We start from the raw sequence: 18,127 nt of genomic DNA on the forward strand, positions 1-18,127 counted from the left end.
TTTGCCAATCGCTACAGATATCAAAAAAGTCCTGTTATGTGACTTAGATGCATTTTAGCTGTTTTTTGTTTTCCTCGTGACGGATTCTCTTGCCTAGTTACATACTTTGGAGATTCTGAGACTCAACTTCAGGCACAAACAGAGGGCACATGGCTGATTGGACTAAGTGACATCAGTTGAAGACAAAAAACAATATCAAAGGTCATCTATCAACATGTCATCAGTAAATAGAAAAATTCTTTGTATTAATTCCTGAGAAATATATGTGGAACGTTATCCCTGTATGAAGTCACAAAAGATGAATACAGAAAGTTCTGGAATGTGAAATTGCTTCCTGAGATGTGAGAGTGGAATTAAAGAGAACACAGTAAAGTGCTCAGGAAAATAACATTTTAATATGTACTTCAATTCTACATCTATTTTTCTATCTGTAATCACCTTTGTATAGCTATAATCAGTATTAAAAATTTTAAACAATCTTAAAATACTCAATCCTAAAATAGCATAGACCAGTGACTGACTGCAGGGCCTGTGATATACCTGGTTGCCAAATTTTTCTCAGGTGTCCACTGGTTGACTATGGGACCCTGCACAAGTTACTTAAGACTCTGTGTCTCAGTATCTTTAAGTGTCAATTTCATAAAACTGTTGTGGCTATTAAGTCAGACATATTATCCTTTGAAACAATAATATTAGTTAAGATATAATCATTATTTTTAATATGCAGAGATCTATTTTTGACTTAGGCTTTAATAATTTTATTTAAATGATTTTAATTACTAAGTTGTTTTAGTTTATAATTTGAGGCGCTTCCTGTTCACTACAAATAACTGATGCCAAGAGTTATCTTAAAAACAGAATTGGAATATTTGGGCTTAGAGAGTGTGGAGTGCTATTCTCTCAAAATGCTTCCTTAATTAAACTGATAATTGGAAAAAATATTATTTGAAGTGCTCTATGTTCTATGGATTAACTTAAATAATGTTTATGATAAATCACTAGGAGAAAGAATATAGCAAGATTTTTATGATTCAGAAATGTGTGTTTGGCCTTGGGAGGTGTCAGTCAACAGACAGTCAACTGACAGCTCTGCTAACATCATCAAGCAACAAGACCCCTGGCATGCGCTGTGTTCATCAGAAAGAGCAAAGCAGAGGTTCAAACCTACTGAAGGTCCTGGCTTTCCTCTTATCCCTGGTGGGCCCGGTGAACCAGTGGTGCCCTAAAAGAAAGGATAACAGAAGGAAAACAAAGCTGTTATCTAAAAAACCCTTCTATTTGTGAATTACTAAAAATATTCATGAGTATATTCTAAAATTTAAAAAAATTCTGATACCATACCCTAACAAAATACGTGGTTGAAACAATAAGCATTCCTTTACTTTGAATTAACGCATCTTAATTTTTCATATTTATCAAATTAATGGCAGGAAAGTTACCTTGTCTCCAGGATACCCTGGTTCTCCTGGCTCCCCAGGCATGCCTTGCTCACCCTAGGAAGCAGAATTTGATTGACAGACACTGAATTATAAATATGATTACAGAATAAGAAGGCTAGTATTAATTATTGAAGAAAAAGTTTTTGATTTTTCCTACTTTTTAGAACAATTAATATAATTGATAATACAAACGAGACCCTACAAACAAAAACAAAATATTTGCTAAGTTCTGTTAACATGAAAGAATTGGTAAGAAATCATCTCCGTGATAATGTTAATATTTAAATCACCTTATCACCTTTGATTCCAAGTGGTCCTTTATTCCCCGAAAGGCCCTAAAAAAAAGGCGATATTTGTCACCTCATGGAAAAATGAAGGAGGGATATCCATTATGCAAATAGAGCCATACCATTGGGCCAGGAATTCCTGAAGGTCCAATTGGTCCTGCAGGACCAACATTGCCCTGAAAAGTAGTAAGAAAAGTATCATTAAGCATTCAAAATGTGGATGTTAATAACTGATTAACTGAAAACAGTTTGCCTCGTTTTCAGCAACTTTTCTTCTCTACCTTTAAAAATAGCACCCATCTTTTAAACTTTAGGTAATCCAGCCTTCTTTCTCGGGGCTTTTACATTTTGGGTCAATCCACAAGGATCCTTCCTTCCTTTGATCTCCTACAACCCTACTGTCCACATCGTGCAAATAGTTCTCCAAATAGGTAATAGCTTGTAGAAATATTTTAGTGTAAGCCTTCCAGGAAGCAGTCAATAGGCACATCAACTGTTTTGGATTTTTATTTCATTCATTATTTAGAAAAATATTTATTGAGATATTGCTAGGTGTCTGACACTATAGTAATTTTGTTTTATGATTTATAATGTTCAGAATGAGAAAAAAAATTACCATGATTTTAGGGATACATGGAGCAGAAAACAAAAAGTTCTACCTTTTGGGGCTTATCTGATTTATTCATTATGTAATATGTTCTAAGCATAGCCTGTACCAGACACTAAAACTGGTAAAGACACAAAGAAAAAAGAGGTAATCTCTATTGTTAAGGTTCTTAATCTAATGCTCCAATTTCTCAAAAACAGAACTGCCATCGCTGTTAAGATAGGCACTTAGTTTAAAAACTCCTTCAACATGTTTTCTTAGAAACAAAGGTCAGCAGCAACAATGTGGTATTTGAAAGAACAAAATGTGGGGCTCCCACGTAGGTTTGGAGATCAGGTGTGATTTGGGTTGCAGAGGCTTCAGGTTCCTTCCTGTATTACCTCTACTCTGGATTCCACAACACTCTTCATCCTGATGAACACTTTGGTTCTAACCTCTCTTGTTCCCAAATTCCCAAATGGTAAGGAACTTTAAAGTTGTATTTGCAGCCATGAACTCTGGCACATGACTGTACTTCCAACTACTCTGGAGGTTGAGGCAGGAGGATGGTTCAACCCAAGAATTCAAAGCCAACCCGGGCAACATGGCAAAATAGTGAGATACCAGCTCAAAACAAAAAATAGCAAAGAACAAAGGGCAAGCTGAGAGTGGTGGGCTCATAACCCTAGCACTCAAAAGCGTTTGAGGCCTGCCTTGGTTACATAGTGAGTTTGTTAGCTTGGGGCTCTCTCATAGAGACACCCTGTCTCAGAAAGCAAAACCACCACAGAAAGTTATATTTGTGAGCTACTAAAAATGTAACTCAGTTTAGTTAGTATTCAAATTACTGAGCTAGCATGCCAGACCCTATCAGATATCCGCCACCCTTCCACTCCTCCCTCCTTGTAGATAGTCTCCCTCCTCCTTTTTCTCCCTCCTCCAAACCGTACATTCACCTACAATGGACTGGTTTTTTCTCTGACCATACTTCCCCTCATTACATGCTCTGAGCCTTGGAAGATACAGTGACAAGCAACAGACTACTATTAGTATGCTTCTCCCCCAGCCTCGAATCTGTACATTTTATGAGGACAGAAGTACACTTCATTTATTTTTTACTTCCTAGCCTCAGTTTATTAAGTGTGACATAATAGTTTTGAAACTAAGTGTGGAATAAATACTGAAGGCATTAACTTTAAAAAATTTAAACATCAATCTTTAGAGTTCTATCGCCCAACATTTTAACACAGCATGCATAATAGTCTACATTTATATAATGCAAATTTCAGAATGGAAAACATGACATTTTTACTTTTGGATGAGTCTTTAAGTCTGTGAAATATAACTAAGACAAATTATTCCTGACTTGTTTAATCCTGAAATATATAGGACTATTAGTAGCAAAGGGTAATATTTTCCAGCTTCATAAATATGCATAGCAACACATCACTGCTTGTAATTTCAAACTCTGTCAGAAGGACAGAGTCAATCAGTTCTTCATATGATTACAGTGGCTAGTTTATTCAAAGTTCATAGCTTTGATGCTTATGTTGGGCTCAAAAACACAGTAAGTTTCTGTGTTAGGAAATTATGCAGAAACAATCCATGGAAGCATGGGAAGACATTTTACAAACCAAATGTCTTTCTTGGTGTTTTTTTTTTCCAGACAATATTTAACATTCTTAACTTTTTCAGCAAATATATTATCATGCTTAATCTGGCATTTGCAAATGAATGTATTTTGCATATATAATATCTTATGTTATATTTTGTGACTCTAAAAGAAAAACCACAAAATAATAAATATTGAGAGATACTAAAAATATATGTTATAAAGGACTTATTAACATGGAAAAGTATAAGGTAAAAATTGAATAACAAAGTACAGGACCATTATATGACATATCAGAAACCGTGTGGAAAATCCTTGTCCTGAAAAATTATAGATAAACCCTTCTAAAAACAATACATGAGAGTTTCCATTCCTTATGGTAATCTGAAGGTCCAGTGTTCCCTACATTCCATAGTCTTCTGTGTGAGAAGATAGAACAAACAGAAGATGCATGGCAGCTTGGTAGAGGAAGTCTGGCATATAGCATTAGGGGCTAAAAAGCCTCCCAGATAGATACAAAAATCAGAAAAATCTTTGAGTCAAATTAAGTCAAAGAAAGAAAGATTGAAAACATTGGTTCTTTATATTAAAAACAGGAGCCACCAGCCAATTAATAAAAATTCATATGAGTACATTACAGAAAAGACTGGACTTTTCACCCAACCTACCACACTCAGTATCATGACAGTATGATGATAAGAACCAGCAGTACAGGAAAATTCAATCAGTAGACAAAGCATCTGTCTGTCCCCAAACTGAATGGTAAGAGAAAATCATCAAAGAAGAAAGAAGTGAGTCTTTTACAGCTTATACCTTTGAAGAGACTGAGTCCTGCCTAATAATCTTTAATGAGGTAAGTGTGGATACATCCATGCATACACACATGTTAATTCATATAAATAAGTTATTTGAGCTTATCACAAAAGGATGATTATATTTTTATGCATACTATTAGTCCAATTTTCGTGTTTTAAAAATACAATTAAGCAGGGTTAATATCCAACAATGACACTGAAACTTCTCATTTCCCTAAGTTTTTAAAAGCATGCATAACAGTTACAAATCACACACTATACTAGTGCATAAAAATGATAACATTTAGGGATACTTACTCTCAGACCAGGAAATCCTGGAGGACCGATGCCACCTACAAGTCCCTATCATAAAAGAAATGTACAATTATGATTCCAAACTACTGTGGGAATTTTCCGAAATGAAGATAGACATGTATAGGAAACAACATGCCAAAATTGATCTTCCACTAAATTTTACTTCTGAAACCTCACTACTCATACATACCTTCCTGTGAAGAACAAATCTGTACAGCAATTTATTCTTTCCTAAGCACCATGCTTTTGGATGTTAGAACTAACCCCTAGACTAGGATGTAAAATTCTCTGTGCAGTCTAAGTACTTAATAAAGGGAGAAAGCACAATTGGTAATCAACATCCCAGGCATAACTGGCTTGAATATATTGTTAGAACAATATTTTCAGATCATTAAAAAATCATCACTTATTTTGAAGTATATTATTTAATGTCTGTTTTCATCATTATAAAAAGCATAACATTTTGTGTCACAGAATTTACAGGTAATGAGGGGCAAGAATATCCCCTCCCTACTCTTTGCTTTTGTACTTTGAAACACAGATACGGTATAAATTATTTTAAAAATTATGAACATAGCTATAAAACAGAAATCCAAATGCCAGGCAAGGGAAGCTTCCCTTTGAGCTGTTGGTCAGGATTGTCCAAGAGACTCCCCACATAATATAGGTTATTGCTACAGTCCTTGGTTGGCTATAAGAATTTGAAGGTAAGACCCTAATACTGAAGATACCATATACTTTGGATATGAGACTTGAACAGGAACTCACCTGGAAGCCTTCTTCCTAAAGGCTAGCTCTCATAGTATCGAAGGTGCTATCCAAGGGAGAAAACCAATCAATGGTCCTACCCAGCTGTAAAGCCTACAAACCACAATGACTGGCCAAGAAAATTATCTCTGTTGGTACAATAGTGGCACTTTTATATTGGTGGTAAAGCTGCCTAATTAAACGTAAGGCCCACTCAATATGAGGGAATCCATGAGGGGTACTGTAAACATAGCCAAGTACACATGGTTGGAGTACTATAAACACAGTCAAGTACACATAGACCCTAAAAAAGAACCTATTGCTACCACTTTCCTAGACCAATGTAATTTCTTACTATATTCTAAGTACTTATTCTTATATTCACAGTGTAAGTGTAGATCTCACCACTCATCAAAGAAACTTCTTTTTGCAAAAGACAGACACTATTAAAAAGTTCCACAACAAAATACAGATGATAAGTGATTGTATAGTGCTTAGCCCCAACTAATACATCTACAATCGAACCCCTACATCTAAGGCTCAGGGAACATCACAGAAAAAGGGGTGGAAAGATTTTAAAAGCCAGAAGACAAGAATGCCTGCTGCTAAATAATGTATTCTCGACCTGGTAGGGAAGCTGAACCCACGAAATCGCCACAATATGGCAGCCTAATGAGACCTTTCATATTAGGTCTGTAAGTACACAATGGAATATTTTTTAAGCCTAAATAATGATGACTCTATTATTAATACACTTGAAATTAGAAACTCCCCAGAATCACAGGCAAGAAAACATTGGTAAATATTCAACTTGTGATATTTAAACATTTAATAGTTTATTTGGACTCTACTTTAAACCTTGACTAAATTTACAAAATTAGCTAATTACGATATCACAAGAGAAGATTAAAAAGAAACTGTCTTCAAACTTTTATGATACTGATCAACATACGTCTAAATATAGGAACTATTCCTAATTTAGACTACAAGGATTTTGTGTGGATTCTAATCACTGTAAAATAAGATGAAAATGTGCATGTCATACACTGGGGAACATGTTTCAGATTCTCTTCAAGGAGAAAAAGTGAAGCAACTTCGAACCAATGTCAAAGACATAAATATGGCATCATTCTTTGTTAATACAATTGCAATAATTTTAGAGTGGTAACTTTTTCCCAGTCTGAAGAGTAACACCTGAATTTAGAGAAAAGTTGTTTTCAGTAAAACACTAACAAGCATGGTTAATGTCTTCATTATGAAAGTCAGGACTGCTATTGCATACTTTTAATGTTCTAATTAAGCACTCACACCTAAATACGGTCAAAATAATTAATTTTAATGTTTATCTGTTGTGATAGTGGTTTACCCAAAATACTTGTGACTTATTCACAATACTGAAAAATGACAGATTAGCGTGTGCACAGTGGCATGGAAATTGTCCAGCTGGTAGTGTTTGTTTGTGAATATGATCGTGTGGATGCCACATGCACTATGGAGCACAGATAATGTGAGAATGCAAGGATGGAGCACAAGTACTCACAGGACTCCCGTCCAGACCAGCAGGGCCTCTGTCTCCAAAATCACCTGGAAAACCCTGGCACAGGGAGAGAGGAAGACTATTTTAAAAGCCAGAATATATAAAGAACTCATTTTCACTGTTTTCTAATGAAGAATTTAGTAAAAAAAAGTATGCATTTCCTGGAACTGGTGAGATAACACAGTCAGAAGATTGCTTGCCACACAATGCAAACTTTCAAAACCCATGTAGAGAAGCCATGGCTTGGTGGAGCACATTCATAATCCCAGAGCTGGGAGGGTAGAGACAGGTGGGTGGGTCCCTGGGGCTCCCTCCAGCCAACTTGGTGAGCTCTAGGTCAGTGAGCAATCTTATCTTAATGCTCCACATGGAAAACACAAAGAAGGTGGATGGCTCCTGAAGATGGCACCTCTTGCCCTTACACATGGGCACACACACACACACGCATGTGCACCCATATCCACACACAAGCATTCAAACACAAACAAGCATTCAGACACATGTGCACACACACATGCATGTGCACCCATATCCACACACAAACACATTCAAAGTAAGAAAGAAAAAAAGAAAAAATTTATTTCCTACACCATTATCTGTAATCCAACAGTTTTTGGATTACCTTTCATTGATTTTTAAAAACAATATTTCCATTTTATTTTGAGATAGTCTCACTATGTAGCCCTGACTGGCCTGGAACTCACTGTGTAGACAGCGGACCTCAGAGTCATAGAGTTTTATCTGCCTCTGCCTCTCAAGTGCTGGGATTAAAGGCATGTGCCACCTTACCCAGCTATTTATGTTTTATAAACATTGTTTTATATGCTACATAACATATAAAAAATTAGTTATGACAGAAATTTGTTCATCATTCCATAGTCACTGAAGGAGAGCCAACAGAAATAAGACTGTCTGGCCAGTTCGCTGGTTGTCTCTGCTATTGCATGGGGCTCCCAAGCCCACATTCAACACAACTATTATTAAGTATGTCCCACATTTCAAGGACTTTATACACACTATTATTTATATATAGTTCGTCTTCACAACAGATCTATTCAAGATTCTAAGAGATTCATTTTGCATTTGAGGCAATTAAAGTATAGGGAAATTAAGTCCCTTACACAGGTTTGACCAAAAACAGGGGCATTCCAATTCCAGAGTCTATGCTTTTTCTAAAATGCTCTATAGTTTAAAAATATTTTTATTATTTTTATTTTATGTGTATGAGTATTTTGCCTGAGTGCATGTAAGTACACCACATGTGTGTAAAGCCTGCAGAGGCCAGAAGAGGGCATCGGATCCCTTGGAACTGGAGTTACAGCCAGTTGTTAGCTGCCACGTGGATGCTGGGTCTTAACCACAGAGCCATCTCTCCAGCCCCCACAATGCTATATTGAACAACTCATCATTTCAAGGTTAAGTACAAAAACTAATTCTTTGAGGTACAATTTTACAAGGAGATGGTATAACACACCTAAATACTGAAAATGTAGTGTTTCCAATGTCTAATTCCACACTGTAAAACTCTGAAGGATAGCAAGATAACATTCTCATTAGGGATTCTGTTTCAAAATAACTCAACACTCAGCTACTCTTTCTAAAGTTTTTCTTTAATGACCTATGATTGGTTTTCCTGAACTTTAAAGTTCACAATAAAAAACTATTATTATTGTGTGTGCATGATGTGGGTAGGGGAGGGAGATGTGTGTGCCATGGCATACATGTGGAGGTCAGAAGACAGCCTTGTGGATTCAGTTCTGTTAGCATTTACAGAGTTTGCTACTTGCCAGACATTGATCCAAGAACTCTACAGCCTGTAACAGTCGCTCTTATGACCTCCATTCTACAAAAGGAGAAACCAAAGCAGAAAAGTTAAGTAACCGGCCCAAGACGACACAGCTAGTAAGAAGCAGCGCCAGAATCCCCGGGCTGTACTCACCTCCAGAGCCTTCATGGCTCCTAGCCAGGCAAACCCTTGGATGATCTCGCAGACCTGAAGCAGGAGATTTCTGCGATCCAGGCCCTCCTGCTATTCTCCTTATTGCACTGATGAGAACACACAGACTCCAAGAGGCAAAGTATTTTCCACAAGGTCAAAATGCTGAGCCAGACCGCTGCGATTTCAAAGGCCTTCCCATTGAAATGCAGCATTTCAGCAACCTGGGTGGGGTGTGGTGGGGTGGGCCCTGAAGTCTTATGGGGATGGAGTGGGCAAAGAGCAGACTTCTCAAGACTGAGGAACAAATCCACAGAGAAGAGCTAAGCTCAGGATCTCTACCACTGCTTTTCCTTTCAAGACTGCCACTTCCTACCTGACGGGCTAGTCACTTCCTGTTCTTGTTTCCTCGTTTGCCTCCCACATCAGAGTAATACCATGGCAATAAAGTATTACGGAGAATGAAGGGACTCTGAGAGGGAACAGGAGATGCCCGAGACATGCCACCTGCACAAAAGAACAGTCACTCCCTGGATGGTGAGGCTCTCTTCTAAATCCTGGATGCTAGTGACACCTAAGACTTGGCCAGGTGTTATGAGGGTTCTGTTCCAGAGGAGAGTCAAAATAGCAGAAGGAAGGAGAAGAGAGATAGGGAGAGGAGGGACAGAGAGAAAAGAGATGGGGTGGGAGGCAAGGAGGGAGAGAGAGAACATCAGGAGACCACCAGAGATCCCAGGCAGAAAAAACAAGACTTAATTTCTTTTGGGTAGATCAAGTGGGTACATCTCTCCCTCCCCCTCCCCTGGCAACAATGTTTCCTGGGCTGGTGCCTCTATTGCACATATAAAAAGTTGGGTGTGGTGGCACATGCCTACAATCCCAGCTCTGGGGATGCTGAGCTAGGTAGATTCCCTGGAGCTTATGGTCTAGCCAGTGAGGCTGAACGAGGAGCTCCAGGTCCAGTGAGAGACTGTGTCTCAAATATAAGGTAGAGAGCAAATGGTGACCTCTGACCTTCACAGATACATGCACACACATACACACACACACACACACACACGCACACACACCCACACATACACACACCACCAACAACAGCAACAACAGCAACAGAAACAAGGAAGTAGTGAGTCTGGAAAGGACCAGGGTTACTAAAGGACATTCTTGGGCACCCACTGGGGCTCACTAAAGGATGTGCTACTTGAAACTTAACACCTCCCACACCCCATCCAGGTGCAGAAGCTGCTCTCTCATGCAGCCCCCCACATAGCTGGTGATTCCTCCCTGCATAGGAGAGAAGAGAGAAAAGCAAAGAGAGCACTGTGATCAGTTCTTTGCCTTTTACAAATCCCAGACTTTCTACACCCAGCAGGAAACAGAAAGTTTACTTTCAACTTCCAGTTTATCTTCTGGTCAGTGGACATATGTAAATACTAGTGGCTATATCCTGATTTTATCCCTAAAACAATTTAGTTTGACTAGAATCTATTTTGAGATTTTAAAAAAATGTTTATTATTCACTGAACAGTCCCTATGTACACTCTATTCTTGCTAGAAATAATTGATTTTATTATTCTTATTCCATATGCATACTGATCATTATATGAAATTTTTTCAAGAAATTGCTATGAAGTTTAGACATCTTGTTTTCTTGGAACAAACACAGCCACTGCCGTGAAAGCATCATTGTATCTGGCTGTAGATCAGATATATTTTCTTTAAAAAGATCCCATGCTGATGTCTGAATATTTCACTCTTTGTTATCTGTTTATTCATGCTTCTTTAAATTACAGAAACCACCAGCATGTATTTTAATACTGGCAAGGTTATGAATTCATGAATCTAAATGTTTGTAGCCACATACCCAAAAAAGAATCTTTTATCTTAGTCGGAAACATGGAACAGTTGTAATGAACTAGGATGCCTTTGATCTTAAGAATATGAGAGACAGTTTCTATATTCTAATTCAAAAATTTTTCTTCCCAGATGAAATTCTGTATTTTGTATCACATTTACCTAGATGAAAGCTACAATCATTAATTCAAGCCACTGTCAAATAATATAATGGTTATTTTCAAGGATTAGCATCAAATAGAGATAAGAGAACTCCAGAATTTTCATTTTTTTGCCTGTCTGTCAGTTTCGTGAGTGTCACCTTCATGCTTAAATAGGTATGGCAGAGTTGAATTGTTGCTCCTGTACTGTATTAGTTCTCTTCTTTCATTTTTTTTAAACAATAACAGAATTCTATATTCTAAGAGATATGGCATTTTAGGGATTTCATTTGATCCTTCAAGATGGCAGGTGATCCCAAAGGTCCTCGCTGCTGACACCTCTGCCACCCTTTGTGGTTGGCAGGTGTTACTTGCATAAACAAGTAGCATGTAGCAAAAGGGCTGGATGTGACTGCCACTGCTGTATCACAAACACTAAAACTCTTAGTGTGATGATACAGACTTCTCCGACCAGCTTGATGATGTTGGCAGCTGCATTGGAGGATTCAATACGGCAAGGAACTTGGAGTGACTTCAAGAAACTGATAGGCTATAGAACCTGAGGTGGCCTGTAACCCAAGCTTGTAAGAAACCAGGGTCCTCAATTCTTAGCCTTCAAAATGAACGTCTTCCCAGAGCCTGAATGAACTTGGCAGTTAACATTTCCTCATTCAGACCCCGAGATGATACTGCAGTGTTGCTGACACTTTATGACAACTACCTGGTCATCTGGGCAGAAGACCCAGTCAAGCAACACTTGGATCCTGACCCTTGAAAACTGTGAGGTAAGTGGTTTGTTTCAACCTGTCAACTTTGTAGTATTTGTTATGTGGCAACAGAAATAGAAACTTAATGATAACTACCGATTTAATTTTTAAACAGAGAAATCTAAAGCCATCTTGCAAATTTTATTATAGGTAATGATCAATATAAGTCTACTCACATTCTTTCTAGTTTCTCAAAACATAAGTCACTCACTTTTTTGCAGAAGTTCTACTCCTGTTTTCATTGTAAGTTCAAATCAATGAACATCAAAGTAAGACGTGGTAGTTGTTTTATTTACCTTTCAAATTTTTGCTATACTCTTAGAAAATATTTATATTTTTGACTATTTTTATTGAATTTCTGTATCTTTCATACACAGCAGCTCAATCATATTCTACCCTCTTCCCCATCGGGACCCTCCTTAGCTGCCCCCCAACTGAATTTCATGCATTCTGTCATTTATGTTAAGGCTTATTGAGTCAAGTTAGTGTTTCCAGACACCCCTCAGTGTAAGTTCATCCACTGGAGTCTAGCCAGCCAATCTAGAGTCAAAGAAGATTGCCCTTAAAGAAGATTAGCTCCTCCTCACCCAGCAGTATTCAACTGCCCCATAGTTCTTCGGCTAAGATTAGGTCCTGTTGCCCATTTCCACATTTCTATGTTGGGTTTTTGTCTTGAGTATGGATGGGTCTTGTGCATGCGGACACTATTGCTGTAGGTTTGTGTGTGCAGGGTCCGAGGAGCCTGTAGGACTCTATTTCCCTATGGTCATGCACCTCCTCCCCTGGCTCTTACAAACTTTTCATGCCCTCGTCCTCGATAGTCCCTGGGGAAGTAGTGGAACTTTTATCTCAGAGGTAATCAACAGCTACCTAATTGGACTTAAAGCCTACTTGGTGGAAGGGAACTCATGTGTAGTACTCTAAACACATAGATCTTAGAAAAAACTCCAAGGTTCTCATATCCCTAGACAAATGTAATTTTTTATTATGTGTTAAATATGGATCTTTATATTTACAGATAATCATGCCAGTCACCGTTCATCAAAACATCTTCTTTTGCAACAGATGGAGACTATTATAGAGTTCCACAACTGGTTACACACAGAGATTAAGTGTCTTTGAAATGCCCAACCCTAAGTGACACACCTACAATGCAACTTCTACACCTAAGGCCCATAGAATATGGTGGAACAAGGAGTAGAGAGAATACTAATGTATCTCTCAACTCGCATCAATGAAGCTCCCTCATGAAACAGTGGGCAGTGAACACAAAGGGCAACAAATGGCCAAAGTGCAGAGAATAAGTCTGCAGAGTACGGGTCCTTGGACAGGACTCCTATATTAAATATTTATATTGTTAAAATGTCATTCTAGGATTTCATGTTTGGCAGTAGAAAAAAATTTATCCTTCAGAAAATTTGAATATATACCTATATAAATCCAAATTTGAGAATAATAAGACTTATTTCATGAAAAGTATTTTTATGCTTCAAGTATAATTATTGTTACCACCACATTAATTTTATTACGTCTAGAACCATAAATAAGGACTAGATAGTAACCAAGAAACAGAAGCATTGAATTATCAGGGAACATGATTTTGCCATGACTGCATCCAGGGTGAGAAAAAAAAAATCCCTGTTTCTATTGTCGATTTAATCCTCATAATAACTTGTTTATATTTTGAAAAATTTTTTGTGTGTGTATGTGTGCATGTGAGCGTGGGTGCCTGCGGAGGCCAAAGACAGCATTGGATCCCCTGAAGCTGGAGTTACAGGCAGTTGTAAGGCACCTGACATGGTGCTAAGAACCAAACTTGGGTCCTCTGCAAGAGCATTGAGTGCCTTCTCCCTAGCACCCTCGTCATAATCTTGAGCAGTTTCTGTCTCCAGTGTTAGCACTTTCAGTTCTTTCTGGCATCCAGGAAGAGATGCTCAGAGTTTCTCCGAGTCCTACATAATTCTCAACTGTGTTGGCCAGCCTCAAAGATAGACCTCAATGATCTTTACTTCGCGGTATTCATGCTCTGGTGTCGTCCCCTCCCACATTAAACTGTGACTGACTTATATGACCCACAAAAAAGTGAAGCAACAGTGTGTGGTTTCTGAAGCTATGTTCTAAAAGGCACTGCAACCCCTCCACTTTCTGCACATTGAACACCCATCCCAGGAGAAGATGAAATAACATTTTAAAGGCACTCCTACAGCCCTGTTAAGATCAGATTTTCCATCACCAACTGGCATCAACCTATCCAGCCAACAAGTAAGCCACTTTAAAGGTAGATCTTGTAGCTTCAGTCAAGCCTTTAGATGACTATAACACCAGCCAAAATCTTGACTGTAGCCTCATGAATTAGATCCACCCCAATAACCCACTCTCAAGTTCCTGACTCACGGAAACTATAACAATCATATTTACTGCTGTTTAAGCCCACTGACTTGGAGTTATTTATCACATAGCACCAGATAACTGATATGTAGGGGGTGCTATGCTCAATTCGGAGTTGACTATGGTCTCAACTGCTTTTCCAGTACATTTGTCACATTTGTTTATGATATGCATAGCCCTCTAAAGCACAGACAGCAGATTTCTCTCTTGCTGAGTCTAGTAATGGTACTGTTTCCAAACATGGTACTTAACAAACACAAACTTCAAGGGATGCACCTGCCACTTCTGCAGAAGTAGGAGAAACGCCAGACATGCCTTGAGAATATATTTTTTCCCCTTTCTAGCATAAAGTTTAAAAACAACATATTCAGGGCTGGAGAAATGGCTCAGCAGTTAAGAGCACTGGCTGTTCTTGCAGAGGACTGGAGTTCAAATCCCAGCATCCACATGGCAGCTAACAATCATCCATAACTCCAGTTCCGGGGGATCTGATGCCCTCTTCTGTCCTCTGAAGGAACTTCATGACATGGGTGCACTTACATGTACGTAGGCATAACACTCATACACATAAAATAAAAATAAATTTAAAAAATTTAAAAAATAATACAGTAAAAAGCATCACTAAACAGTGATAATAAGATATAATCACAATAAAATTTTATAAAGATACACTAAACGGGCATAGTGATATTAATAGAAACATATTTTCTCTCAAGACGAAGCAATAGGAAGAGATCAGATTGACCTGTCCAGGATTAGAAATGCACAAAACCTTGATCTTACTGCTACATGTTATATACTCAAACATATATTTCTGACGTTTTAAAGCAGGATGAAGTCTGGAGTGTGACAGTCTTGGGGATATCCATTCTCTGCATCCCTTTTGTCCCACAGATAGGACAATTTGATCCACACATCAAAGGTCAAGCCTCACCTCACAGTTGAAGCTAACGCTGGACTTCAGTAGGACTTTGAATAACTCACTAAGGCAGGCTTTGTTAGCCTTTACCTCCATCCTCAGAGTGGTTTCTGCTTTGTTCTTAGAGGTTTGTTATCACCTGGTACTCCTATTCCTAGAATAGAAATTATCCTTCTTCTTATGTCAATAAACTATCACTATTGGTATAATAGTGGCACTTTTCTCTTGCGAATAATCAATACCTATCTAATTGAATTTAAGACCAGCTTAATGGGGGGGAACTCATGTGTGATACTGTAAACATAGCCAAAAACACATGGTTGGAGAGGTCATAGAGTCTAGAGATTAACCTACTTTTGCCACAACCCGAGAAAACATAATTTCTTACTGCATGCTAAATATGTATCCTTATATTTAAAGACAAGTATACCTCTCACCACTCATCAAAGAAGCTTCTTTCTGCAACAGGTAGAGACTATTACAGAGTTCCACAGCTGGGCACACACAGAGAATAAGTGCCTGTGAAATGCCCAACCCTAAGTGTCACATCTACAAGACAACCTCTACACCTAAGCCTCAGAGAATATAGTGGAACAGGGGGCAGAGAGAACACTAATGCATCTCTCAACTCTCACTAGCGAAGCTTCCTCATGTAACAGATGATGATTAACACAGGAAGCCAAAAATGGCCAAAATGTAGAGAATAAGAGACTTCAGAGTGTATGCCCCTGGATAGGACTTCTATATTAAACCTCTGCCACCCAGGGCTCAGGGACCATTGTGGAAGAGAGGGCAGAAAGACTGTAAGAGCCAAGGGTGGTGGATAGCCATAAGGAAACAGTTTTCCAGGTGGCTGGAAACTTTCTCATATGAACTTACAATAATGGTAACAGCATGCACAAGACCCATGGAAACTCAAACCAGAGAAAAACCCAGCACAGAAGTGGGTAAATGGGTAAGAAGCTCCATTCTTAGCTAATGAACTATTAGCAGCTGATAACTGCTAGGTTAGGGAGAGTTGGTCTTCTTTAAAAGAGTGATGCTAGATAGACTGACCAGGCTCCAGTGGATGGACTATAACCTAGGGACATCTGGAGACACAAATTTGGGCTTGATAGGCCTTAGCATATACGACAGAATTCATGAAACCCAATGGGGGGGTTGGGAGGACTTCATATAAGGGAGAGGAGATCTAAATATGATCAAGATATATGAAGTGCATAAAAATTCAATAAAACAATAAATAAAAAAGATTTGGCACCCACTGCTTCCGCCATTTTTCCCTCAAAGAAAATATTGCCCCAAACCTTGTGTTAGGCCTAACCACCACACACTAACTGCATGTCTCCTGATGACCTACAAAACACTCCGCATTTTTCCCTTTGTTTTCTGTCCTGAACATGATCACTCAGCTGACTCTCCACCTGCTGTGTCACATCTCTATGAAATCATGTTTTGTCTGGGCATTCTCTAAATTATCAGTGTGTGTCCCATTTCCCAGCACCTTTCCCAACCTTGTAAATGAGGCAATTCAGAGTCCTGGAGCCTAGAATCTATGCATTTGTCACAGTACAGTCAGTCAAATATTGTTACTACAGACTGTTCCAAAAAGATGAAACCAGAAAATAGAGGGTTTTTTTTCCTGAAAGAGGAAGAATCATTGGAAAATTAATGGTAATCTATCAAAAGATTCTAGTGATAATGCTGCTTTTTTGTGACCAAATTAACTGCAATTTTTTCCTGAATATATATACATATATATATAGATAGACAGAGACAGAGACAGAGAGAAAGAGTCTCTAAATTCTCCAGAAAGTGTATGTATCTGAAATAGTAGTGTGTTATATGTATTTAAGATTGTTGTGGGCTAAAGAAAGACACTAATAACAGATGGTGAACAGAAGGATCTTATATTTTGAAACTCTAACACTGGGTTTAGAAGCCAAAACATAGTTTACTTCAAATAGACTCATCCAACAAAAAGATGTGTGAGAAAAAAGGAGGGGACACTCCTTTCTATAGTTAGAAAAGTAAACATCCCTGAAGTCTGGGTCCCCTAACAGTGCCATTTTTCATGCTATCCCAAGCCTGTGATATTTTTGTCTTCACAGGAAGAAAACAGTTCAGTTTTGCTCTAAAACTTTAAATGTAATATAATTTGTTCTAGTAAGTCTGAAAGGACTTTTTGAAGAATATTTTGTGTGGGGGTGTAGGCACGTGCATCCATGTACATGTGGGTGCAGGTGCATGCCTACATAGCACACATGTGGAGGTCAAAGGACAACCTTGGGTATCAATTTTCAGGGGCTTTCCATCTTCTGTTTGAGGCAGGTCCTCATTGGCCTGCAAGTTCACTACATAGACCAAGCTAGCTGGATCCCAAGCTTCCAGGGATCTGCCTATCCCCATGTCCCACCACTTCATCACTGAGCTTACAGACCCACACCACAGCACTGGTTTTTTTTTATGTGGGCTCTGGGGATCCGAACTCAGGTCCTCATGCTTACAAGGCAAGCACTTTACTGACTGAGCAGTCTTCCCAGCTCAGAACACTGATATTTTGGACAGTTACTGTCTTGATGTTATTGAGAGTAAATCCCATCTCCAATTTCATGTTTATCTTCAGTCATGGAAAGTCAGCTGTGGTACACATTTTTTAAGATTTTGGAACCACATACGTTTGTATGGACAACTTAGTACAAGAAAGAGACTGCTGATTAAATCAGGCCAGTAGTCCTGTAAATGCCTTCTGAAAGCAACATTAGAATTAACATTCTGATTGATGCCCTATAAAATTAATGCTGGA

General features: G+C 38.4%; 1 protein-coding gene across 2 annotated transcripts in view; it reads right to left on the bottom strand.

The window, feature by feature from the left end:
• Nucleotides 1–18,127, bottom strand: part of Col24a1 (collagen type XXIV alpha 1 chain) — a 354,563-nt gene that overhangs the window by 251,352 nt on the left and 85,084 nt on the right. For both annotated transcript variants that reach the window (XM_029560281.1, XM_029560280.1), the window contains exons 13-18: nucleotides 7,321–7,374; nucleotides 5,037–5,081; nucleotides 1,849–1,902; nucleotides 1,730–1,774; nucleotides 1,440–1,493; nucleotides 1,169–1,222 (exon numbers count right to left, since the gene is read on the bottom strand). In XM_029560281.1, the coding sequence (XP_029416141.1) occupies nucleotides 1,169–1,222; nucleotides 1,440–1,493; nucleotides 1,730–1,774; nucleotides 1,849–1,902; nucleotides 5,037–5,081; nucleotides 7,321–7,374 (306 nt within the window). The remainder of the gene's footprint in view (nucleotides 1–1,168; nucleotides 1,223–1,439; nucleotides 1,494–1,729; nucleotides 1,775–1,848; nucleotides 1,903–5,036; nucleotides 5,082–7,320; nucleotides 7,375–18,127) is intronic.

The sequence above is a fragment of the Nannospalax galili genome, unplaced genomic scaffold, assembly GCF_000622305.1.
Source record: "Nannospalax galili isolate Female #2095 unplaced genomic scaffold, S.galili_v1.0 scaffold9, whole genome shotgun sequence".
Lineage (NCBI taxonomy): Eukaryota > Metazoa > Chordata > Mammalia > Rodentia > Spalacidae > Nannospalax > Nannospalax galili.